The sequence below is a fragment of the Ursus americanus genome, chromosome 20 (assembly GCF_024610735.1).
Source record: "Ursus americanus isolate L20-20 chromosome 20, mUrsAme1.1.p, whole genome shotgun sequence".
Lineage (NCBI taxonomy): Eukaryota > Metazoa > Chordata > Mammalia > Carnivora > Ursidae > Ursus > Ursus americanus.
In genome coordinates this window covers 29,775,033-29,802,595 of record NC_142146.1, presented here as the reverse complement: position 1 = coordinate 29,802,595, position 27,563 = coordinate 29,775,033, and the positions used below count along the sequence as shown (strand labels likewise).

Below are 27,563 nucleotides of genomic sequence, written 5' to 3'. Positions count from 1 at the left end.
ATGCAACAAACTCAAGCTAAAACCTAAAGCAGTCTTTCAAATTATGGGTTGTGACCTGTTAGAAGTTTATGAAATCGATTAAGAGGATTGTGATCAGCATGCTCGAGAAAATAGGTTAATACTGAAAGCACCAGAGTCTCACATGTAAAACGGGTAAATACTGATCTGGGATGTATATACATATATGAGTACAGAATATGTGTGTAGAGTGTAATGGACTAAGATGAAGGACATATTTCTGTGTTATACAGATTTAAAAAAAAAAAAGTTTAGGAAATCCCAACTCAGAGGCTGTCTTTCACATATCAACATTCAGATCAAATATTTATTGGGTACCTCCTTATGTGGAAGCACAATGGACACAAAGATGAAAAAGACAGCCTCTGTCTCTGAAGTGCTTACAGTCTAGTCCTGGTGGAGGAGACAGGCAGCGCCAGATAATGTGGTGGCAGGCAAGAGAGCAGAGATATACACGGGGCCACACAAGTCTAAGAGACTCCCTGTCCCACGCTGGGAAGCACCACCGGAAGTACTTACTTGGGAAGGTGGTAGAGGAGCTGCTATTCTGAAAACTATCACACCTGTTTCCTCCCCCTTGAGATTAAAAGATGGGTGTCAGGGTTACTTGGCTAATTTCATCAACAGAAATCCTGAGGCAGGTGGAAGGTAAGACAGCCGCCTGCACATAGTACACAAATGTGCCTCGGCTTGGCAAGTTCAGAACCCCCACAGGAAAAAAACCCCAAATACTTCTAAACATATAGTTGATGACTGCAGCAAGATATGTGGCCTCTCTTCTTTAGTATTACTTTAAAATGTTCAAGTGGTGATACTGACAGAATAGACAATGGTATAACAAATGTTTCTTCAGGGAGACTCTACACAAACACAGTGGAATCACTAAAAGACAATTTAAACTTATGAAAGAACAATAGTGGGTAGTAACAGTCCAAATGTCTTGGAGCACCTGGGTGGCTCAGTTGGTTAAGCGTCTGCCTTCGGCTCAGGTCAGGATCCCAGGATCCTGGGATCGAGTCCTGCATCAGGCTCCTCGGGAGCTTGCTTCTCCCTCTGCCTGCCACCCCCCCTGCTTCTGCACGCTCCTTCTGGCAAATACATAAAATCTTAAAACAAAACAAAAGAAAACAAAAACTCCACAAATGCCTATCACCAGATGAATGGGTAAACAAACTGTGGCATATACATACAAGAATATTTCAGCCATAAAAAGAAATGAAGCATTGATACATGCTATTAACATGATGAACCTTGAAAACATGGTAAGTGACAGAAGCCAGACACAAAAGGTGGTGGAACTATATGGTTCCATTTATATGAAATATTCAGAATAGGTGAATTCACAGAAAACAAAGTGGTGCTTACCAGAGGCGGGGGGGGGGGGGGGGGAGGAGAAATGGGGAGGGACTGCTTAATGGGTATAGAGGTTCCTTTTGGGATAATGTTTTAGAATTAGATAAGGTGGTGGTGGCACAACACTGTTAATATGCTAAACACAAATTGTTCACTCTAAAATGGTTACTCTTATGTTGTGTAAATTTCACCTAAATCTAAAAAAAAGATAGAGCGAGAGAGCATTAGTAGATAATGGCTGGAGGATAACACTGAATGAGGAACTCCTCAGAAGCAACAATAACAATAAAGCCGAAGAGGAAAATTAAATAACTGGGCCAGCTGGAAGTCAGCATATGCATGTGGCTGACCCACACTGTAAGTGTTAACAAAGAAAGAGGATAAAACTAAAATGGCATTTGGAAATGGCATTATGGAATTGTTAATGAATGTGGTTATCACTACCCAGCAATAAATCCTAAAACTAAACATTAACCTTAACCAGCACTAAATGCTCAATATTCTTCTATGCTGAAGAATCTCAGCATTTTTCTTCCTGAAATGTACAACATGCTATCAGTATTCAAAAAAAGAATCCCCTCGAGTGACTATCCTACTGTAACCAGCAAACTGCAGTCACCCTGTGCAGACTCACCTGTTCTCCATGCTGCAGGCTTCGAGTCATGGCCTTGAGAGCTTTAACGATCTGAGCCTTAGTGGCTGCTGGGCTGTCGAGATTTTCAAGGCCAATGCCTTCGAGTAATTTTAAGAGGTATGGGACCAAATCTACTTTCAGGGCCTAGAAGAGAATAATGAGCATATATAAATATGCCCAAAAAAATTCACTGAAGAAACAATTTCACCCCAGAACCATACCTGGAAGAAGACAACCTCCTTTCTTTCATTTCAATGTAAATAAAGATTTCTTCTATAGATCTAATGATAATGACACTCTTATTTAATGAGATTTTATTTCATGCCATCAACTGCTCTAAATGCTGTAGACTGATTATTTTACTTAATCCTCACAACATGTAATGACATAGGCATTATGATTATTACTGATGGAAAAATCATCACACAGAGTCTGTAAAACCTGACAGTCAGAGACAGTGATGGAATCTGTATGTAGGCCCACAAAGTGCAGAACAGGACCTTTTAGCCACTATACTGGGCTGCTTCCTCTCATCACACCATACTAATGGGCACATAATTCGAAGTATCTTAATTTTTTTTTTCACATTTTCTTAAAACATCAACCTTTGCATTCACCACACATTTCCCATCAGCCTAATAAAAGCTAGATAATACTCAGGTATCACACAATTTCCACTACCCAACTGAAGCTCAAAGGGAAGAGGTGGAAGTTACCAACATTTAGTGAGTGTACCTCCCTTTATGGATACCATTCTCCTACCAACTCTGTGAGGAATCAGAACTATTTCACAGATGAGGAATCTGAATGTTCTAAGTTATGTGTCATGCCTAAGGTCAGAGCCCAAGTTCTTTCCAATACACCAACCCCCTCCAAGCCAACTGCAAGCTGGAACTTCAGAGCTCCAATTACCTCCTTGAGAGGTACCCAGAACATCTAATCTGCCTGAATGAGGGACAAGTGGTAGGTGGGGACAGAAGATGTAAGAGGGGCGCCTGGGTGGCTCAGTTGTTAAGCGTCTGCCTTTGGCTCAGGGCGTGATCCCGGAGTCCTGGGATCAAGCCCCACATTAGGCTCCTCGGCTGAGAGCCTGCTTCTTCCTCTCCCACTACCTCTGCTTGTGTTCCCTCTCTCGCTGGCTGTCTCTCTGTCAAATAAATAAATAAAATCTTAAAAAAAAAAAAAAAAAGAAGACGTGAGAGGAAAAGGGGCTGGGAGAATTGCAGGGCCGGATATAAAGATGCAGGGCCTTGTATTAAGGCTAAGTGTGTCAGCTGTCACTGTCATCTGGCAGTAACGGGAAACCAATGAAGAGTTTTTAAAATGAACGGCGGCCCAGTTACATTTAAGAGTTGTATTTTAAAAAGATCACTTTTGCAATGGTTTTTGTTCCTTTAGTGTCTGTCTACTCTACACTGGTATCCACCAAGTCCTATTTACATTAGGTGGGTCCGGAGTATCTTTGGAAAAGAAAATAATCTTGGCACGTTTCTTAAACATGACTTAAGAAATGAAGGCATCAATAAACAGAGTGAGTCTTTCCAAAGAGGAGGAAGTAAATTTTACAAGGCAAGCTAAGAATAAATGCTTGGCAGAAAACCAAAATTTAAAATTTAAACATCACAAAAGTACTTTGAAGTTTTTTTGTTTTTGTTTTTTTAGAGAAAGCATGTAGGAACAGAGGGGGGAGAAGGAGAGGAAGAGGGGGAGAGAGAGAATCTCGAGCAGTCTCCACACCCAGTGCAGAGCCTGATGACATGGGGCTCGATCGCACCACCCTGAGAACATGACCTGAACCAAAATCATGAGTTAGACGCTTTAACCGACTGAGCCACCCAGGCGCCCTGAAGCTGGTAAGATTTTTGACAGTTGGTCCACCTTTATCAGTGTGTGTGTGTGTGTGTGTGTGTGTGTGTGTGTGTGAATGTACATATACGTGTATATATACATACGTATACACATAGATATATATATGTATGCGCCAGTATGTATGTGTATATAAAACATAAAATCATGCATGCACAAACCCCCAAGTTACCTCTCTACCAAACCTAAGTCGGAGAAACCAAACCAGTGCCAAATAATGAAAATCTATTTGCTTGGTATGTTTGTTTTCCTATAACAGTACTGAATCTAGAAAGTCACTTACTTGTGCCACTAATTCACTCTGCTCCTTCTGAAACATTCGATTAATTGCTTCACAGGCTAGACCAACAGTATCTGGTCGCTTTTTCATTCCATTCATCAGCGGGCCAATGGTATCTAAAGATGCCATGGCTCGAACACACAGCTAAGTGTCCAAAAAAAGGGGTTACTTGTAGAACAGCATTATTTCATATAGCACAGTAAATACAATAAAATATATGCAAAACCTCCATTCAGCTCAAGTCTAATAATGAACCCAAATTCAGTCTCCTATTAATTATATCTTTTTGAATTAGTTTAAGAGTTGTTACAATACTTTGGTTCATATGCAGAAGGGCACATGGTAGGAAGGGGATTTATTCTGCAATGTGCATTAATCAGGAAGAGGAGAGCATAAATAAATTCCAGAATTACAAGCTACTAAATACATTCATAAATACCTCATTTTCAGACAGGGCATGGATAACACGGATGGCACTCTTAGGAATGGCATTGTTCCTATGATTCATCGCCTGGATCACTTTGGGGAGGTGGCCCAATGGTGGGACCTGGTCAGCCAGCTGAGGCTGTGCATTGAAGAGACATACTGTGGCCATTGTCAAAGTTTCCAGAGTTTCTCCCTGAGGGTGTAAAACAAACACACAAACAAATTATAAAAGACTGACAAAATAAGTCCTAAACATCCTTGGAAATTATCTGATATTCTAACCTAGAGATCTATAAATCTAAGCACTGATTTTTGAAAACTGATTCACAAATCCTAAAAAAACAACAAACTTCCCGTCTTGAAAAAAGCCATGAATTCCAAGGACTTTAAGAATGTCATATCCTAATCAAGCAGCCTTTCACTGGGCCACATCGTATCTCATTTCTGTTGCAGGTTTAAGAGGTCATCTCCCGAAAGACATTACTAGAAAGTTTAAATCAATGTTATAGAAATGTCAGTATCAGGGAACATCACTAGTTCAGGAGAATGCAGAACTCATGAAATTTGTTTCCCAGTTCTATTAAAAATCCTACTGAACAGGTCTGGTTGCCACAAGGCACTTTCTGTCGTGGATTGCAAAGACCTGTAACTTATACCATTATATGCAGACATACACAACCACAGCATCTTAAATGAACATGGAAACTGGGATGAGCCCACAAAGAAAGCTGATATGAGGAAAATACTGTGTTTTTTTCCCTAAGTTTCTGCTTTTTGAGGATTTCATTTTTTTTAAGGAAACTATATATGTAGTAAAAATCCTAGTAAAGAGAAAACATGACTATGGAAAGTGACATATGCAAATATTTGGTAAACTAGTAATTCTTCTTCTGAAGTTGTGCTAAGCTAATGATAGTAACGAGTAATTTCTAGGTACCTGACAGGTGCCAGACATTATGCTAAGGTCCCTCTAGATATCAAAACTCACTAAAACCTCCCCCTTAGGGACAGGTGCTGTGATCTATCTATAAATGAGGCAGAACCATGAAGTATTGCTCAAGGTCACAGAGTTAGTCAGTGGTGGAGCTGGTACTGGGGTCCAGGACCACCTAATAATACAGCCTGGGCTCTTTATCATGTTGCCCCATAGCCAGCCTGTTTAATATAACAACAGTCACGTACCTCAATTATTTTTAATCTAACGTTTTAAATAACAAAACCTTACATACTACTAGGATTTCTGACTCAACAAATGAAGACCAAGGCTACTTTCTCACTCCTGCTTCCCTAGTAGCTTTTGGCTTTGAACATAAGTACTAGGTTCACTCATAGTTACTTCTCCTGTCAACATCTCTCATGAGAGTCATCCCAGTCATATATGGAAAGCTGAGTGAAGAATACCCCCTAGCAGGACACACTCCCAGGGCAATACTGAACATTTAGGTTTCTCCTTAAAATTATATAGTCATTGGAAATGGGGTGGCAGAAACCTCCTTTTAGAGCCTCTGTAATTGTTAGAAACAGCATTCTGTCAATAGACATCTCCAACTTTGGTTCAGAAAGAACTCTTTTACTAACGAGTTTCACTTTCAAATGCTGCAAAAAAGGTGAATGGGTATATTTGAATTTAAATGTGGCTGCTATATTGAAAGAGGTAGCCAATTCTTAATGTATGGCCAATGAGGACGGTGTTTTAACAGAAACACCATCAGTATATTTAGGAAACTGATCAAAATGTTTTGCTGCTGGCTGAAGCTTACATGTGGATTGTTCTTCTCCAGGAGCTCAGTTAATTTTTCTAATAGTGCAATAAGAAATTCTCTGGGCTTTCTTAGAACCCACGCTGGTTGTGCAATGAAGATTCTCAAGAAAACTCCTCCAACAGCAAGTTCACCCTCTGCTTCTCCAAACACCACAGCAAAATCTTCAGGCAACTTTAAAGAAAAAAAAAAAAAAAATCACAGTCAAGTCACTTAACCACCAGTCCAACATGACACAAAAAATGCAAATCCCATTAAATGCTTATCAATATAATCAAATTATAATTACTGTAAGTTTTATTTTCCTTAATAAAATTCAAAAAAGGTGCTCCGATTAGTTACTTAGAAAGTGTATATTCCTATTTTTAAATTTAAGACCTTGTTTTCCAGGGGAATACTTAAGTGTCTTAATGACAAAATATCTAACAGTCATTAAACTGACTCAGTAGGAATTAAAAAACAACAACAAATCAACAAAAAATACAGTAAGATGCAAAATCCCTTCCTCTGAATAAAAGTATATTTTACCTTCCAATTCACATCAGGGTTGTCTCGCTGATTTTTAAAGTGCCTTGGAGGGGGGAAAAAGAAGGAGGGGGGATATCAAACTTCAGTCACAAAATACACTTCATTAACCTTTAGAATAAATATTAGAGAGGTGATGGACGACGTGGGAAACATCTGTCCTTCTTGGAGATTTACCTGAAGGCTTTACTTACTCTAGCATCATTTCTCTAACTGTTGTAGATACTTTATCTCTGGAGCTATCATTCCAAATCAACTCAGGATTTTCATGCGTTCCTTCAAAAATATGTACAGCAGCTTCAGGGTTGTCTCTCATGGCATCCATAAAAACGCTTGGCAGAAATTTCATTAATGTAATGCGGACCTGTTATGAGGGGGGTTGAGAAAGATAAAAGACCTATTGGACAGCTCAGTGTTTGGTGTGCTTTGTATTTCTCTAGGATGGAATACTGCTGTATTTGTGGTATGGCTGATTTGGGCCGTAACTATTATCCAAAGAGATCAACCTTGGTTTATGCAAAGGTAACTTTAAGAAGTCTCATATGACCCACTCTTATGTACCTATCCAGTTTCATTTCTTCTCTCTGCTTCGAATTTAAGACCCTTGAAGAAATTCAATATTGCCGATGCATATACTGTCTGGAGGACACCTTGCTAGATTATGTCTCACACACATTGTTTCTTCTTCCCAGAATACCCTTGGTTGGCCTGTCTCTCCAATTCTCCCCCATGCCACCTACCCTTACAAACAAATTTTTCTCACCCTGCCTTTGTGCCTTTCAAGTGCATTTATTTTGCAATACTATGTTTTATATTATACTGTGCCTTTTTCCAAAAAGGACTTAAAATGCAGCTTTAAAAAAATACAGGGGTGCCTGGCTGGCTCAGTCAGAACATGTAACTCTTGCTCTCGTGGTCATGAGTTCAAGCCCCATATTGGGTGCAGATTGCTTTAAAAGGAGGGGGCAGTAAACATAATACCTCCAACATACACATAAACACATACACACACAAACACACACTGAAAATTAGTTTGAGGCATAAAGACAAAGGGAAAATGAAGGTTGGGAAGTTAAGTTTTCCCCTGAGGTCTTCACATGATTTTCTCTTCTTCATATCACTTAAGCCTGTGCTCAAACTTACCTTTTTTTTTTTTTTAAAGGATTTTATTTATTTGAAAGAGAGAGAAAGAGAGAGTGAACACAAGCAGGGGGGAAGGACGGAGGGAGAAGGAGAAGCAGACTCCCCACTGAGCAGGAAGCCCAACACGGGGCTTGACCCCAGGATCCCAAGATCATGACCTGAGCCAAACGCAGATGCTTAACTGACTGAGCCACCCAGATGCCCCTCAAACTTATCTTCTGGAGAGCTTCCCTGACCTAGTCTTTCTCACTCATTGCTTGTATTCTCAGCCCTTGGCACGCAGTAGATAGTCAAAAACTTATTTGCATGTAGACTAATATAAAGTCAGTACACAAAGGAAACATCAAAAATTCTACATAACTGATAGTGACACACTACAAGTTTAGTTCTGAACTTCCTAAGCAGCCAATGAACTAAAGGAAGCTATGTCGGTTATATAATAGACAGCATTCACAAAATAGGAAGCATTTCACTTTTCTTGGTCATGAATGAATTCAAATAGGAAGTGCTCACTCACTGATACTATTGAACATTTAAGTAAAACAATTTATATAATGCGAAGTCTTTGACTGTAAGACTCAGAGTTACATCCAGACTACTCAGTTATTTGAGAACAGGAATTGCCACACTAGGAGCCAAACTTGGCCTGCCACCTGTTTTTGTATACAAAGTTTTACTGAAACACTGCCACAACCATTTACAGTTACTGTCTATAGCTGTTTTCCTGTTACAATGGCAGAGTTGAGTATTTGTGAAAAAAATCAGATGACCCCAAAAGGATAAAATATTTACTGTATTTTTTCCTTTATAGAAAAAGTTTACTGGTCCCACCCCCACCTCACATCATGTATGGAAATTAACGCAAGTGAATCTAGGACGTAAATCCAAGAGCTAAAACTGTGTAACTCTAGTAGGAGGACACACAGGCATAGCTCTTTGTAACTTGAGATTAGGCAATGGTTTCTTAGATATGAGATCAAAAGCACAAGCTACAATAGCAACCAAAAAAACAGACTAGGCTTCACTGAAATTAAAAAATTTTGTACTATGGGGCGCCTGGCTGGCACAGTCAGTTCAGCGTCTGACTCTTGGCTTTGGCTCAGGTTGTGATTTCAGAGTAGTGAGATCGAGCCCTGCATCAAGCTCCATGTTGGGTGAAGAGCCTGCTTGGGGTTTCTCTCTTTCTCTCTACCCCTCCCTCACGCTCCCTCTGTCAAATAAATAAATCTTTAAAAAAAAATTTTGTGCTTCAAAAGACACCATAAAAAAGAAAAAACAGAATGACATTCACGGAATGAGAGAGAATATTTGCAAATTATGTATCGGATAAGGGACTGGTATCCAGAATGTAAAAGGAACAATCACAACTCAATAGTAAAAAGATAACCCAATTAAAGAATAAGCAAAAGACGCGAAGACATTTTTCTAAAAAAGATGCACGAATGGCCAATAAGCACATGAAAATATACTCAACATTAGTCACCAAGGAAATGCAAATCGGAACCATGAGATATCATTTCATACTCACCAGGGTGGCTATAATCAAAATTGATATCTAATAACAAGTGTTAGAGAGGGTATGGGGAAATTAGAACCCTCAGACACTGCTGGTAGGAATGTAAAATGGTGCAGCCATTTTGGAAAACAACATGACAATTCCTCAAAAGGTTAAACAAATAGTACCCTCTGATCCAGAAATTCTACTCTCAGAGAAATAAAATACATATCCACATGAAAACTTGCACACAAATGTTCAGTTGCATTATTCAGAACAGCCAAAAAGTAGGAACAATTCACATGCCCATCAACTGATAAATGAAAAAGCAAATGCAGTGTATCTATACAAGGGAATATTTGGCAATAAAAAGGAATGAAGTATTGAAACTTGCAACAGTATGGAATAACCGTGAAAACATGCTAAGTGACCACCCAGTAACACATACTGTATGATTTCATTCATATGAACTGCCCAGAAATGACAAATCTAGAATGTAAGCTGGTGGTTGCCAGGTGCTGGAAGAGGGGGAATGGGGAGTGACTGCTAAGGGGAACAGTTTTTTTTCCTGGATTGCTGAAAACTGACAGTGGTTACCCAATCTGTGAATATAATAAAACCACTGAACTGTTCACTTTATATGTGTGAACTGTTTGCTATGTCAATTATATCACAATAAAGCTGTTAACCAAAAAGGAAAAAAAAGTTTACCGATCCCAGTTCCAAAATATCTTCCTGAAAACCATTCAATTAAGGAGCTGGTACTTGTATTGTTCCTATACAAAAAATTTAAGTGTAAATATATTCACCTTGATAAAATTTGTCCCTCACGTATTTCAAAGGACAAAAAATTACTAAAGAGCTCAAAGTCAATTCCAGTACGTTTAAACAGCTAAAACACTATCACGTAATATTGGATATCACAACTATGTGCTACCCAACTCTAGCTTTAAGAAAACTTGATATTAAATATCAATATTCATACTTTTATGGACCCCTTCTATAGACATCCGAATGTAATCCCCCTCATTAACCCTTGTGATGACAGACTGTTAACTTTATTCCCAAAGTAAAACTGTTTCAGGGCCTGTGACACATTCACAATATTCATATCTAGAGATGAGCCAAGGGAAAAAACCTAAATCCAGATTGTTTTATTGATGTAAAATCGACTCTGGAAGTGGGGGCTCAGGGAGCCTTTGAGTCCTGACACATTTCTCTGAGGCGCTAGCTTCATGGGCTAGCAAAGACAATGAATTCTTCAGTGAGCACTACTTCTGCTGAAACTGTGTTAATAACAGAAGGAGTTGTTATTCCATCCACCTGTGTCTGGATGAAATTCTACTTAGAAGCATTGCTTTAACACATTCCTAATCTACAAACAGGACTATGTTTCCAAAGGTTATCTGGTCATCTCCAGATTCTGGACAAAAGATCTCCTTGCAAAACGGAGAGGCTGTTACACTCACATGCCTGTATGGACTTACTTTCCGAGGTGATGTATCCTTACTAACAAAGATGTGGAGTGTGTAAGAACATAGATCACCATTTCCCTGTCACTAGCTGTTTCCACAGGCCAATCCTCACAGTGTCACAGTCTAACCTAATTATCTTCTGTCAAAACTTACATATACTTTTGTTCTTTCTTCAAAGAAGGAAAACAGTATAACGCCATAATCCAAACACGGTCTTAAGACTTTTCAATTCTAATACAGGCTTCTCCAACTATAATTTTTCTCAAAGTAGTCAACATAGAGTAACAACTTCAAGTACGTCAATCTTCCAACTTTCACATCAGATCATGTCCTTATCCTCACCATAAGACTTTGGTACACTTCATGAAATCAATATCAAAGTAACAGAGCTTAAATAACTCCTTTCTAAGGACCTATTTTGCGCTCACCTTTGGACCTATTAGTTTGTCTGCTGTCATTTTAGCAAAAAGTTCTGCTGTTTGGGCTCGAACCTGTGGATGTGTTGAATTGCAGAACATATCTAGTAAGTAAATCAAAGCTCCTATGAAAGAAAAAAAAAGAATTAGCATTTATACTATAAAGAATATGACTTTTCTCATCAGCTGAACTCATTTTCAACTTTATTTCAACTTAACGCAGTATGACTTTTTTTTTAAATTATAAGCCTTCCAAAGCATTCTTCTAGTTTATTAGACTGCACAAAATAGTTCAAAATAAGCTTCACTTATTCTGAGCATGACTGGATGAGAAAGCACTCTATATATTACCTTTTGCCATTGCTTCTTTGATTATTTTTGTGCTTGATGTCAAAGCATAAAGAGTTTCCAAAACAAGCTGGCGACCTGCAGGGTAAAAGATATTTCAAGGAATGTATCACATCATCACATTAGCTGACATTTACTGGGCATCAGCTCTGTGCCTGGCACTGACCTAGGTGTTCTACAAAGGGTATCATACTTATCTCTTCACAATAACCAGCGATAGGTATTATCATGGCCTTATTAGGAATGAGGAAGATGAGGCTCAGTTTAAAACAGTCCATGGTGTCACAGCTAGTGAGTGGTATAGCTGGGTTTTACACAGAGGTCTTTCTGACTCCAAACTTCACACTTGTAACCACTGTGCCATACTGCTTTCCTACCTTATTGTTCACTACACAGGCAAAATCTTCTCACCTCCTGGCACTACCCTGAAGACACTGGTCAGGCATTGAAGATTTTTATCTGGTGCTACAGCCTTAGAGAAGTGAATAGGAAGCAGCAGTTGCAAGACACTGCTCCAATCTAAGACATGACAGTATCCTTCTGGACACAGCCTACACACCTCTCATCCCTTGCCATCAAAGTATACTCAGCTTTCAGAGTCAAATAGCAATGACACACAGGTGACCAATGGGGTAAGAGTTGGCAAAAAGGCTGGAGGCTACCAAGTATTAGGCTGACGCTGAAGCAACAACAAAGGCTGGTCCCTGGGCTGGGCTCCATTCACATACAGGAGAACACAAATTCAAAAGGAGGTTCCTAAGAGAAGCAACAATACTTTACCGAAAATGCGCCACTGTTAAAACATAGTCTCAAAGGTAAACAAGTCTTTGGAGTGGATACAGGAAAGTTAAATATTTTATGTATTTAATATCCCTTAGCAAACAGTGGAGACAGATAATTTAGTCTAAAATACAAATGACAGCAGAGTAGGCTGAGATATCTAGATGTCAGCCATTTCACCTGCAAGCTTAAAATACTGATTGGACTATAGTTTTCCAATTATGATTTTTGTAACATTCTTTACGTCGTCAGTGTTATTTTGCATTGTTTGAAGTCTCACAAAGCTACTGAAAACCAATAAAAAAGAAAAACTAAAGTTATTAAGTATGACATAAATAATGTGCAAATGACTTTCAAATGCTGTCATTTTAGAGAACGATTTCAAATGTCATTTACTAAAGAAAAGAAAATTATTCAATGGCAATTCAACTCCATTCAAGTCACTGAACTTGCACTATTGTGTGCAAGGCACTAAGGCATAAAATGAAAAGAGGCAGGTTCTTATTCTCAAGGAGGTGGATAGCTGTGAGCCAAGCAACATGGCTCCAAGGGGTTGGCAAAGCCAAGTGAGCAACGTATTCTGATAGTCAGTGATGAAGTTGGAGTTATACTGCAGTTGCCTTTGAAAAGCAATCTCAAGGTTGATTCCAGCACAAACACACACTAGTATGTTAGACAACCACATAGTTTAAAAGGAGCCTATATCAGTGCAGGGTGTATTCAAGAAATAAGATAGGTATATTTTTAAAAACTGATCTCACCTTGGTGGTAATAACCTCTATCTGCATCAAATCAGTAAAGGACAAATAATGCAGGATTGAACTCTAAGCTGAAAACAAGGTAATTTTTATCTTAAGCATTTTTTCCTATCATCCAAGACCAATGATATTTCTTTATACACCATGGGTCAATTCTCAATTACTCATGTGCATACCATACTCAGAAAATTGAAAAACCTAGGTTATTTTCCTTTGCTTTTGGACCTCTCTTAAGTTTCAACTTCTGAACTGGGAAGACAACTTTAATATAAAGAATACCACTTAAAAGATTCCAAAGTAAATACGGATACCATGTTTTATCAGAGGTTTTCTATTCGCTATGCAACTGCTCCCTCTATAGGTTGGTCATGCTGTGGTTTCCAAAACTCAGTTCATGAAATATACCTACTTGATGGTAATGAATGCAGAAGAGCCAATAAGTTGGACAAAACCATTGATTCAGCAATATTGTTGACACAATCTTGGTTAGATGTCACTATATTCACAACCTGAAAATTAAATCAACAGGACATTAAGAGTTTGGGAAATAATTCTGGACCTACGTAATATTAAGTCCAATTAGTCAGACCTAAGTAAATTTGAAGCTTCACAAAAGTGAAAAAAATGTATGGAAGGGAAAATAATTTTTAAGAGTTTAATTTTAAAAGACTGGCTTTATTACTTTGATCTTTTGTGAAATAATAAAAATAATTAAAAATGTTAATGCTCATGTATGTATTATATATATTAGCTTCCTATTGATTTAGACGTAAGAATTAAATGTAATAATCTAAAAAATACTTTAGAAACAAGTCACCATCTAGAGGTTATTAAGAAGCATTCAATCCGATACTGGTTCATGCTCCAAAACTATGTATTCCAATCACAGAACTGGGGTGGGGAGTGATTAGGAAGATAATGATTATCACTACTGGGACAGACTTCTTGCTTTTAGAGGGAGAAAGTAAATGTCTTCAATGCCCAGCACAAAAGATTTAGTTTATCTTCCTATTATAAAGAAACAGGCATGTTTTTCTTTCAAAGAGGATGACCTCTCAAGTCTAACTTTTATACTCTACACCTAAAGATCAATGTCACTTAACTTGAACCATGTGGTCAGCATCTCAAACCAACACGTTAGATTTAATAATGTTCATTTGAAAAGTTATAAGGTACATGGAGGAATTAAGTAGAGAAACACGCTTTTCAATTAAAAGAACATGCTTGTTAAGATTTTTTGACCAATTTAACATGTATTATTTTATTAAAAAATCTTTTAAACCAAAATGCAACCTTAAGAACATATTATACAACTAATTCACAAACTGCTCATAAACCTGTTACTGCAGGGTTTAATTTGGTGTTCTTTACAATAAACTGTGTACATTACAATTAGCAGGATCATCTGAAAAGTGATCCTGGGAGCTTATTCTGGGTTGCCTAGACAATGAGACCCCTGTAGCCAGGGACCTCCTGCTTCTCCCAGAAGAAAAGGCCTCACCCAGCTTCTCACTGGACCAGTGGTTTCATTCTCCTAAAAAAGGGACTTCCAACTTCTCTTGGACCTCTAAAGCCCAAAGGTTCTGAGCAGCTGGCTTTCTTAGCTCCTGTAAACAGCATAAAAACCCAGTTGTCTGTCTGTAACCCTCACTAAAGAGGTTGCTTTTGTATTAATCTATAAAAAGGGACAGTAACTGAAGGGAAGGGGGTAGGTCTGTCCTCTGAACACAAACCTACAGTGTGTGGCCAGCAGTATGCCCTGGTCTCTGAGGACACTGAGAGATCAGGGAAATCCTGCCCCCCCCCCTTCTTGTCATCTCTGGCTTCCAAGTTTCCCCAGTAAAGCCCATTCCTTCACCCACACTGCATGACACTACATAATGCATCCCAAGGTCTGATGCATGACAATGACCACACAGGGAACCAGACTGAACAACACTGTGCATGTTTGCTCTTCGAAATGAGTATACTAATTTAAATTTTAAGAACATATTTACTTGGCTTAATAGATTAAATGAAAAAAAAAAAGAAGAAGAAAATACACGCAAACTTCCATTCAACCTCAGATGGTAGTTAATCAAGGCCTAAACCACATATAGTAGTGGTAGGAAAGACAGCATGCTTTAATATAAAATTCCTTTACCTCTAAAGCCAATTGCTGCACTTGACCCGCTCCATGGACTCGGAGAAGAGAAAATATTAACTTAAAGTGCCCAATGCATTCAGTTTCAGAGCCTAGGGAATAAGAACAAAAGCTTTATCTTTTATTTCTAAGAGATGTTCTAAAGTACAGACCTTCAGAAAATTGATCTACACCGTTGTTTACTGTCAATTATAAGTCTCTGATAACCCTTTCCCAACATTGTGACATGAAATGGAGTACCTCCTAAGCAGCAATCTTAAGAGGCAAAAAGATAGAATTTCTTTGTTTTGTTTTCATTTCCATCCACACTAGCCCTCAGGCTAAAAACAAGAAATATATCAAACACACAATCCAAATGCAACTTAAAAAATAAGGGTATAAGGTGGTAATTTTACTCTTTACATCTAGACCTTAGAGCTACCCCCCTCAGCCTAATTATATTTTGGGAGAGTGTGACATCATTTAATTTAGACTGAATTAGAACTCTGCCAGTTGAGGGCTACATTACAAACAACTGTGTGGATATACAAAGGACTCCTTGTGAAAATACATAAAAACTGAATAGCATTTCCATTCCTACTCACTTCAAATCCCAATCCCATACATTTACTACCATTCTGTTCATAGAATAAAAATACTAAACATGAAGATTCTATAAAGAAAGTGGGGGTAATCAGAAGGGGGAATGAAGCATGAGAGACTATGGACTCTGAGAAACAAACTGAGGGCTTCAGAGGGGAGGGGGTGGGGGAATGGGATAGGCTGGTGATGGGTAGTAAGGAGGGCACGTATTGCATGGTGCACTGGGTGTTATACGCAACTAATGAATCATTGAACTTTACATCAAAAACCAGGGATGTCCTGTATGGTGACTAACATAATATAATAAAAAAACATTTAAAAAAAAATGAAGATTCTGTTCAGTGTATTTTTCCTTTTACTATATGGTAGTAAAACACACAGCAGAGTCTGTAATTTTTTGAGGCTTCAGAAGATAATTCACTAAGACTCCTCAAAGGAGTCTGAAAATATTCTATAAATGGACTGCTTTTCAATTCATTTTCAAACCACTATAGCACTGTAATATATACAGAAAAGAACGAAAGAGTACCTGAAGGTTAATGATAAACGTTAATAAAAAGGATTTGGGGTCTTCAAGTTACTTAATTTGTATTGTTTTAGGTTTTATACTCCATATTTGTTATCAAAGTTAAAATTAGAAGAAGCTTTCAAATTTTCACTCATGCATCTCCCTGCTGTCAGGCAAGAGTGGTAACATTTTTGGAAATGTCCTCTTAAGGCTGTTTAAGAATGAAAACTCACACTTTATTTCAATTTTTATACACCAAAACCTTCAGGTAGTTTCTCAAAAATGTTAATCGCCCATATGTACACAGCACTGTGTTAGAGACAAATTAGGTCACCTAATAAATCAATCTAATTTAAGTACTTATATGTCAACTTAGGTCATCAATGTGAAATTTAATACTATCAAGTTATTCTGCCTTTTCAGCTCATTGAGACTCATTTTCGCTTAGAGATATGAATTCTAAACATGATGCCTTGACCTCCCCTCCTTCCACCCTACTGTTTACAGGTAAAAATATTACGAGCTCAATTCTTATTAAGTTATACCAAGTAAAACATTGTAACCAAGTACACTATTTTCTTAGAGTTTCTCTGATAAAATTGAGAACCAGAATTTTTAGGGCCCTTCTTTTGTCAGGATCTTACGGATCAAGGGTACGGTCACACACCTGGATTATATTTTATGACATTTCTCAGAGCCTCCAAAGCCATTTCCACTCTTGGCAAGCGGTCTCCGTGTTGCTCTGACTCCACTTTTGCAGCATGTGTGATAGCCATGAACGTGTGGAGGTACTGGGCCTGGGAGCCTATATAATCCAAAAGACTTGCAGCAAATGCTTTTGGAACCTAAGTTGAGTGGAGAAATATTTACAAACATGTGTGCCCTCAGAAATAACTATAAGACTCCAGAGCAACACCCATCCCCTTCCCCCCAAAAAACTTCAAGGTATAGAATGATTAAATTATACATATACATGAACACCTATGGATTTGGGGCAGGTGGGGGGAGTAAAACCCAGTTGCATTAGAAAGCATTTCTCAACTTTTTTTGTCCTACTACATTAAAGATCTGATAGACTCCTATTAGGACCTAAGTGTATCAATTCTGAATTAGTGTAGCTCTTCATTTTACAAGTCAAAGTAATTGATAGCACCATATGTAACTTCTACAGTTTGGTTATATTTTTATACTTTAAAAAATATTTATTTAGAATATAAATTCGAAGGACAGTTTTCAAAGAGACTTCACAAATCAATGAACTCATTCTGCTTAACAGCTATTTATATACATTATTCTGTGATACATAACATATATTACAGTTTAGTAAATTCCTTTTTACCCAAGTGCAAACTTTAAAACAAAACCTCACTGGGCGCCTGGATGGCTCAGTTGGTTAAGTGTCTGCTTTTGGCTTGGGTCCAGCCCCACGGCAGGCTTTCTGCTCAGCAGGGAGCCTGCTTCTCCCTTCCCTCTGTCTGCCACTCCCCCTGCTTGTACTCTCTCAAATAAATAAAATCTTAAAAAAAAAAAAAAAAAAGCCTCACTTCCCTCCTTACAAACCAACCAACCACCAAATCCTCCTTTCCACTCCCTCCAGAAAAAACTACAACAAAAAATTCCTACACGATCACCAAGCACTTGAAGATGAAAGAGCTCCTCATTTCCTTCTGAAAGTGACTAGGGATCATCACATGAAATGACATGGTTTGACCTCAATCATTTTCTTAAAAAATCTCTTTGCTTTCCACTGGTATTTTCTTATTTTCCTCTAAGAACTGGCCAGAGAAGTACTTCTGCTGGTCTGATATTCTACACGATGGAGTGAACGTATAAACGACCTTGCACTTACAGGAGAGACTAGTAAGTTGAAGACATATGCACACGACACAGTCAGGTAGCATTATGCATAAAATATTAAAAAATAGCCAGGCAAGGAATAACTTATTTTCATGAATCCACAAAACTAAATTCTTCAACATGCAAAATAAAGCAGTTATAAATTACCAATGGTAACCCCATCACATACCCAGGTTAGTATAAGGCATCTGGCAAAGAACAGGTATTATTTCAACTTATTCAGTGTGAATAAACTGGTAGCTTTCAATAACAAATGACTGAAGGTATCAGACAAAACTAAAAGTAGAGAGCTTACCTCTAGCTGGAAAGTAGGGACTTCATTATACACCCTAACAAAAATCTCCCCTACAATAAGTTCTTTGGCATGATCACTATAGACAAATTCTGATCCATAAGTTTTGTCACAATCACCCTTTTTAAAAAAGAAAATAGACTGTTAGATGTAAATCAGAATCATCAGTATCTGGTTTATAAATCTAACCATATTCAATTTAATAACAGATCAATAAGCCTGGAAGTTCCATTTCTTTTCTACAGGAAAAATGTGGTGGGACACACATCATAGCACTCAATGCAGTATTAATGTTTACAATAATATGAACTCTGGAATAAGCATAGAGTTATTTTTGTAGTCCAAAGGTTAATATTATAACTCATTTTCAAATTTCAGAAGATCGCAGAGGTCATCCAATGAAATGCCTTAGAGCTAATGTTTATAAAGCAAGTATGACACTTGGTTCTTCTCACTCCACTCAGCAGACATTGGGCCTATTCAGCTCTAAGGTGATGGAGCTAAGAAATGAACACATCTGGACTGGCCTTTAAAAAGTAATACACTGAACGAAAGTGCTGGAAAGTAGAGTCTCTGGGGGGAAAAAAGGGTAATATTATAGAGGTTGCCAAACCAGGAAGAGTTTCTATTTAAGGAAAAGGAAAAAGACAGAAAGGAGGAATGACAGAAAAACAGTACCAATGAAGATTTAGGTTGAATTACACCGAATTTAAGTTGGACTGAAATGGTAAGTAAAAGTATACAATAAATTATAAAGTGCTAAACAAAGAGAAGATGCTATTATGTTTCTTCTGGTAAAAGAACAGATGTATAAAAATGTGAGACCTGTTCTCCCCAGCTCTGCAATTCTCAAAACTTGGATCTATATAGAGTTCTGAGTGACTATCATGAAATGAGTTTTAAAAAAAAATCTTGAATAATTCAGGACATAGTGGTGTTTAGTAAGTTCTAAGCCCATAAACATAACTGTTTGCTAAACCATCAAGTCTCAACCATCTAGTGTACGGATTATGCAGGCCTTATCCTTATTGGACACAAGTACTGTCCTGTGTTTTTTTTTTTTCATAGCTTCATAGATTCTCCATCTGAAGGTGGCAAGACAGGAGAAACTGTTCGATTCTGATACCAGAAAGCAACTTTGATGTACTGGGAAAAGAGGCTGAAAAGAACAACTGCAAGAGCGCTTTTGGAGAGAAAAATTCATTAAAATGGGGAACAGCTACATGTAAACGGGACAACAACACACACGAATATATCATTAAGTACAAGAACACCATTTTTACATGGGCCACACATCGGGTGGCAAAAACCTGTAGGCCTGCTTAACACCAAATGGAGAATCAGTACGTTTCTGTCTTGTCAGTACTGAGTTATGTTCCCAGAGAATACTTTTTGAGACCAAGTTACCCCAGAAGTTTACGAAACAATAACATACTTTTTTAATCATGTTTTCTTGTTGGAATTCAAGGAACTCAAGCAGTTCTGCTCTTGTAGAATTGTTCCATATCAAATAGGGGCTCTCAGTGTTGCTATTGAGCATCTTCAGAATCTAGGACACAGAATATTACTGTTTTGTAACATTTAGAAAAAAAATAGTGCGAGTTATCATTTATTGAAACTGCTGAGGACATGCCAAGCACTGTGGTAAGTGCCTTAAGTATAATGGGTCTCAATAATTCTAACAAGTTTATTGATACTATCCATTTTGCAGCTGAGAAAAATCAAAGCTAAGAGCAATCTAATGATTTGTCCCAGGTCACACAGCACAGGCCTTAAGTGGGGAAAACTGGGATTCAAATCGGAGTCTGTATGACTTCATATCCTTAACATTTGCTCTACTACAATGAAAATTATGAGATAGTTTATGCTGAAACATTTAATAAACACAAGCTTAGGAAGAATCATACTAACTTTATATAAACATATCTGAACACAAAATCTAAGTCTTTCTGAAGCATACTGCTATGAAGGGAAGCAAAATTTATGGGCAGAGAGTCACTTCAGATGTTCTCGGCCAAACCCAGACTCAAGGCTGCATTAAGCAGTTCTGAAGGCATAGCTTCGACTGCTTGGCCATCCACGGTGCTTTCCCTTTGTTTATTTAGTTCTCCTCGATTAGAAGTATATAAATAGACATTTGACTCTCCTTCGAATGTTTTAATACAAATTTTTGTACATTTTACACTTAAAAGCTCTATGCAAGCAGGAAATCAGTGGGTTAGTACCTTCATCTTAGACAAAACCAACTAACCTGTTTTTACAATCTTAACTACTAGTTAAGTAAAATAACAAAGAATACATCCTCAGGAGGGATGCCTAGGTGGCTAAGTTGGTTAACTGTCTGCCCTTAGCTCAGGTCATGATCCCAGTGTCCTGGGGATCAAGTCCCGCATCGGGCTCCTTGCCCAGCGGGGAGTCTGCTTCTCCCTCTGCCTGCCGCTCCCCCTGCCTGTTCCCCCTCTTTCTGACAAATAAATAAAATCTTAAAAAAAAAAAAAAAGAAAGAAAAAAGAATATATTCTTAGGAGAATTGTAAAACTTTGAGAACTGGTGATTTAAAATAAGCATTTTGAAAAATCCAGATGGCGTTCAGACCAAGATTCTGAAATGTCTTTTTTCCCCTCCCTGTAGCTTATCAACAACCTGCCAGTATTTCTGGAAAGAATGTCTCACCAGCAAAATGTATCACACTGATGAACACAAAATTCAGAAAAAGTACAAAGATCAAGAGCGGCATCTAAAGCTCTTCGCTCTTACTCAAGGGGCACTGAAAAGCAATGGCCTACACCAAAAAGAGTCAGACTGAATTAACAAAAACTGTTTAATAAATTCTAAGAATACTTTATATTTGGAACACTGAGGACTTCTTCCCTTCCAAAAGTATTGGATAATCATTAGAGAAAACATAAAAATAGCCAACAATTCTACCATTCAGGGATAACCCGGTTAACAATTTAGTACAGATCCGTCCATTTTTTTAATACCAAAAATGGGATTTTCAGCCTTTTCACTTAAAATACTTTAAACATCTTTCAACATCTTTAAATATACCTTTACAATTTAAGGCTTCATGGTATTCTAATGAATGGATTTTTATAGTTTAATTCTTTAATGATACATTCTTAGATTGTTTCTCAATAATCCTCCCAGAAGAGGCCAAAGAGGTTGGGACAGCTGTCAAAGTCATGCTTGATTTCTGTCATGAATGCATGTGTGTGTGTGTGTGTCTCTGTCTGTGTGTGTGTGTCTGTGTCTGTGTGTATTAGCTTTTAGGATTTCAACCCTGAGTCTAACTTAGAGATTACTTGTAAGAAACAGCCAAAAATAAGGAGCATAGATGGCTCAGTCAGATAAGTGTTTGCCTTCACCTCAGGTCAAGATTTCAGGGTCCTGGGATTAAGCTCCAAGTTAAGCTCATTGCTTAATGGAGAGTCTGCTTCTCCCTCTCCCTTTGTCCCTCCCACCCACTCATGTGCTCTCTCTCTTCTCTCTCAAATAAATATCTTAAAAAAAAAAAAAACAAAAAGCCAAAAATAGACTCTAGGTGTCCTAACTCCCAGTTCTCTGCCCATTGTGAAACACCATTTCCAAGTTCATTCTCTTTTCCTGTCCCCTTGTGACTCAAGGTTGGTAAGAAGTATGGTGGGCTCCAGAGCTGAGAAACATTAAAAGTTTATTTCCCCCTGCAGAAAGAGTGGGCTTGTAGAGCTGATATCATTAGCATCAATCCACAATAAACTGAACTTCTCGGATGAGAGAACAAACATGAACATTTTCAATTTTTAGGTTTCCTAGAGCAATCACCATTGTTGTGTTGCTCTACTATTTGCAATATTCATCAAAACCCAGGCTACCTCTGAAGCACGTACCTCCGTAGCACTAACCACAGCAAGTTTTCTAGCAACATAGGGTGTCAGCATGCCAGCTAAACTTTTTCTTATGGTTGGATTTTCTGGGGTTGCCTGTTCTTCGGGCAGATACCCTCCAAGGCGACTTAGAGCACGGACACTCAGTTTAGCAAGGCTGTTGGCTACTTCCTATTACAAAAAAAATTAAGACTTTGAAGTAGATCTGTCATATTACATACGTAACATGGTACCTTTATGGAATCAAAACCATATGGAAACAAAACAAAACAAAACTATATGGGACATATTTAAGGAGCAGAAAGCAAGTCCCCAACACTGCCTTTCGGGACTTGGGCGTTAGAGCTTACTCTTTCACTTACGCAAAGGAAGATAAGAATCTGTATACTCATTTATAGCCAACATAATATCTTACAGATAACTGGAAGAAGCACATTTGGGGTGATGAGTAGGGGATAGGCAGGCAGACTTGCCTGCTAGAGGAAACACACTAACAATAGGAATAATGAATGACAGTGACTAAAAAAGGAGAGACAGAAAAATATTCAAGAATATCAGTTAAGTACTCAAGTATCTAGAGGCAGCTAGCCCCAACAGCCCAATATTACCGTTATATTTCCCTACATTACACAACCATAATTTTGCAATCATAAAGGTGATTATAAGTAATCAAGAAAAGACTGTTATATCCAGTATATGCTACTGCAAATTCCCTCCCCTTGAATCATTCTAGCACGAATGGTTAAGATAAAAAGCTTTGGGGCTTAAAGAGCAATAAACTTAGTTATCTAGAAAAACACTTTATGTGTGGGGCTCTGGATAACTGGAACTTCACTTTGTATTAACTTGGTATTAACCTACGGTTGGGTTCAAATTCAAGATTAGAGCAGTGTGAAAGTTACCTGCTGGTTTGTTTCCTCGCTTTTCTGAATGCCACTCTCTTCTAGTGTGTAGTCATAATTAAACAGATAACCAAGCAGATGCCACAAAATCCCAGCCTGAAATAGGTGTGTCTGTAGCCAGAAATCCACAGCAAAAGAACTGACACATTCAACTCCAAGAGCAGCAACCCGCGGAATACTCTGAGAGAATAAGAATGATGAAATTAATTACAGGGTTTAAAAAAACTCCTAAGTGGGGCGCCTGGGTGGCACAGTGGTTAAGCGCCTGCCTTCGGCTCAGGGCGTGATCCCGGCATTCTGGGATCGAGCCCCACATCAGGCTCCTCCACTATGAGCCTGCTTCTTCCTCTCCCACTCCCCCTGCTTGTGTTCCCTCTCTCGCTGGCTGTCTCTATCTCTGTCGAATAAATAAATAAAATCTTTAAATAAATAAATAAATAAATAAATAAATAAATAAATAAATAAATAAATAAATATAAAAAAAATAAAAAAACTCCTAAGAGAAACTGGTTGTGAATGCATGTCAAGCTAGCTATCTTACTGTGCAAAGATGTTTACCTCCTCTTATAGTTTCAATTCCAATTTAAATCTGAATCCAATACCCTTTAAAGCCTAAAATTAAAAGTGACCCAGTGACAAAGACACAGAATTATCTTTGAAGCTAGTGTTCAAAGACTCTGGAATACAGTTTTCATCATTTTTCGTATCTTTAATTTTTAAAAATAGTGATAAGGCATTAACAGCAACTCATATGCTAGGATCTTAAGTGTATCAGCAGTATCTTTAGTGCAGGTATGTGGATTTGCTTCCTCATATTAGAGTTTGTATTTTTATTAAATACTTCTAAGGATAACGTGTAAATAGATTTTCATCAGATTCCTTATTTCTAGATACCTCAGTCCAGGATCAGGACCCCGCTCCTGTTCTATTCCAATGTAACTCACTCTGTCCAGTTATCTAAGAAATCTCTCTCCCCTTCCCAGGCACCTCTTCCACCTACCCCCAGCCAGTTGCCCTCAGCAGGACTGGATTGGGAGGAAGTGCTAAGTTCTCAGCTCCCCAAAGCCCTTCCCACCAGGCAGTGACTGACACTTTCCTTTACATGTATCACTTTAGTTTTATTCCTTATGGGCCACCTTAAGAACAAAAGCCTCCAATTACAGCAAGGGTTCTATGAAAAATGACTTAAGAGATCCAAATAATGCACATAAAAATAATTTGGGGAAAAGAGCTTATTTATAAATGGGGACTGGCTACATACTTGACCAGAACACCCATTGCTTACTGCATCCAGAAAGCATTAAAGATGAACTGTACCTTGCCAAAATATAGCACCCGACAGAGATCCTTGATGATGCCAGGCATTTCTGTGATCTTCTCTCGACATTCTTCAAACTGAGCGGCCACACTATAGCATTTGCTTATGTGTCCACACACCTGCATACAATAAAACAGAGCAAATAAAAGAGTTACATGTGCATTCCTTACTTAAAACAGCAAAAATCAGATCAGCAGATTCATGGATAATGCTTAATGTTATATATGATGCTCCAAAATTAAAAAGAACACTTCTACTGAATCACCAGTATTTCTGGATAAGACTTCCCATAGCTGCAGGGCTGGCAACCAATGGCCACGCTGTGCATGGGCCAAATTAAGCGTGGCCTGTTTTTGTATGGCCAGGGAGCTGCGAATGGTTTTTATACCTTTAAAGGGTTGTAAAGAAAACCACAAAAAATATGTAACAGACACTGTATATAGCCTGAAAGTCTCAAATATTTACTCTCTGGCCCTTTATAAAAATTGTTTGCCAACTCTGGATTAAGGTATTTTTGTCCAACTTATTAACATTGCAGAATTACAATTCTACGTATGCACTGCACTTCAAAATAGAGGATGAAACTACAAAGCCTGAACTCGATTGTTTTAAATTCTAAAATCCGCTGGCATAAAAAAGGGATCACATAAAAATATGCATTCTACAATAATCTCAATGAATTCCTGATGGATTTTCTATCAAAGAATTCAATGATAACCTTAACAGAAAGAAAATAAGCCAATTAAAACACTGGGGGGTGTGGGGGGAGCACCTGGGTGGCTCAGTCAGTTAAATGTCTGCCTTCGGCTCAGGTCATGATCCCAGGGTCCTGGAATCAAGCCCCACATTAGACTCCCTGCTCAGTGGGGAGCCTGCTTCTCCCTCTGCCTCTGCCTGCCACTCCCCCTGCCTGTGCTTTCTCTGTCAAATAAATAAAATCTTGAAAAAAAAAAAATAACACTATAGGGATGGATTATTGTATTTATATAAGCCGATGAATGTCAGCTGAACCTGTGGTAATCATTTCACAATAAATGTAAATCAAGGCATCAAGCTATGTGCCTAAATTTATACATGCATGCCAATTATTTCTCAATACAACTGGAAAAAAATACTAGGGATGGGGGATGGAGGTAAAGAAGGAAATTAGGGAAGGGGGCAGATTAAATGAAACAAGAATGGCAAAATGGGGACGCCTGGGTGGCTCAGTCGTTAAGCGTCTGCCTTCAGCTCAGGGCGTGATCCCGGCATTCTGGGATCGAGCCTCACATCAGGCTCCTCCGCTGGGAAGCCTGCTTCTTCCTCTCCCACTCCCCCTGCTGTGTTCCCTCTCTTGCTGGCTGTCTCTATCTCTGTCAAATAGATAAATATTAAAAAAAAAAAAAAAAAAAAGAATGGCAAAATGACGAATGTCTGAAACTGAGTGGTGGGGATAGAAAGGTTCATTATACTATTCTCTAAGAAAAAAAAAAAAAATAAGCCACTAGATCACAAGTGGTTTAGTGCAGTACTTTTTTTTTTATAATAATTTTTTATTATGTTATGTTAGTCACCATACAGTACATCCCAAGTTTCTGATGTAAAGTTCCATGATTCATTACCTGCGTATAACACCCAGTGCACCATGCGATACGTGCCCTCCTTAATACCCATCACCGGTCTATCCCATTGCCCCATCCCTCTCCCCTCTGAAGCCCTCAGTTTGTTTCCCAGAGTCCATAGTCTCTCATGGTTCATTCCCCCTTCTTTTTACCCCCCCCTTCTTCCCTTTCTTCTCCTACCGATCATTTATGTTCCATAAATGAGTGAAACCATATAATTGTCTTTCTCTGCTTGACTTATTTCACTTAGCATTATCTCCTCCAGTCCTGTCCATGTTGCTGCAAATGTTGTGAAATCGTTCTTGTGAAATCTGGCTGAGTAATATTCTGTTGTATATATGGACCACATCTTCTTAATCCAGTTATCTGTTGAAGGGCATCTCGGCTCCTTCCACAATTTGGCTATTGTGGACAATGCTGCTATGAACATTGGGGTGCATATGGCCCTCTCTTCACTACATCTGTATCTCTGAGGTAAATACCCAGTACAGCAATTGCTGGATCATAGCGTAGCTCAATTTTTAACTTTTTAAGGGACCTCCACACTGTTTTCCAAAGTGGCTGTACCAACTTGCATTCCCACCAACAATGTAAGAGGGATCTCCTTTCTCCACATCCTCTCCAACATTTGTTCTTTCCTGCCTTGTCAATTTTTGCCATTCTAACTGGTGTAAGGTGGTATCTCAATGTGGTTTTGATTTGAATTTCCCTGATGGCTAATGATTTTGAACATTTCTTCATGTGTCTGTTAGCCATTTGTATGTCTTCATTGGAAAAGTGTCTGCTCTTATCTTCTGCCCATTTTTTTATTTGATTATTTGTTTCACAAGGAAACAGTCAAAAAAACTAAGAGGCAGCCCATGGAATGGGAGAAGATATTTGCAAATGACACTAGTGCAGTACTTCTTAAAGCATGATACAGAGACCAATTTGTTAGAAAAGCATATTCTCAGTCTTCCACCCCAGAACCACTGAATTAGAAAATGGGGGGGAGTGGAGGTCAGCCACCCACACTTTCATGAGCCCTCCAAGTGATCCTCATAGATGTTCAAGTCTGAACTACTATTAGTTTAGTGTACCTTTCTTAGAACCAAACATTTTAGCCTCACCTGTACTGACATGTCACTTGGTTTACTAGAACGATTCAAGACAGCCACACAGCGACTAAATGCCTCCTGTAACACCTGCAGAGAAAGAAGTCGGCCATTAATTCTCCA

The 27,563-nt window shown here is 38.4% G+C and overlaps 1 protein-coding gene across 1 annotated transcript in view; it reads right to left on the bottom strand.

Annotated features, from left to right (window-relative positions):
- The window catches only part of DNAJC13 (DnaJ heat shock protein family (Hsp40) member C13), a 119,993-nt gene that overhangs the window by 7,253 nt on the left and 85,177 nt on the right, over positions 1-27,563 (bottom strand). Inside the window, exons 38-54 of the mRNA XM_045791762.2 lie at positions 27,456-27,530; positions 24,745-24,864; positions 23,428-23,607; positions 22,529-22,696; positions 20,095-20,208; positions 18,663-18,779; positions 17,178-17,355; positions 15,421-15,512; positions 13,687-13,786; positions 11,743-11,817; positions 11,404-11,516; positions 7,057-7,226; positions 6,866-6,908; positions 6,338-6,511; positions 4,591-4,770; positions 4,155-4,295; positions 2,006-2,149 (exon numbers count right to left, since the gene is read on the bottom strand). Of these exons, the coding sequence (XP_045647718.1) occupies positions 2,006-2,149; positions 4,155-4,295; positions 4,591-4,770; positions 6,338-6,511; positions 6,866-6,908; positions 7,057-7,226; positions 11,404-11,516; positions 11,743-11,817; positions 13,687-13,786; positions 15,421-15,512; positions 17,178-17,355; positions 18,663-18,779; positions 20,095-20,208; positions 22,529-22,696; positions 23,428-23,607; positions 24,745-24,864; positions 27,456-27,530 (2,184 nt within the window). The remainder of the gene's footprint in view (positions 1-2,005; positions 2,150-4,154; positions 4,296-4,590; positions 4,771-6,337; positions 6,512-6,865; positions 6,909-7,056; positions 7,227-11,403; positions 11,517-11,742; positions 11,818-13,686; positions 13,787-15,420; positions 15,513-17,177; positions 17,356-18,662; positions 18,780-20,094; positions 20,209-22,528; positions 22,697-23,427; positions 23,608-24,744; positions 24,865-27,455; positions 27,531-27,563) is intronic.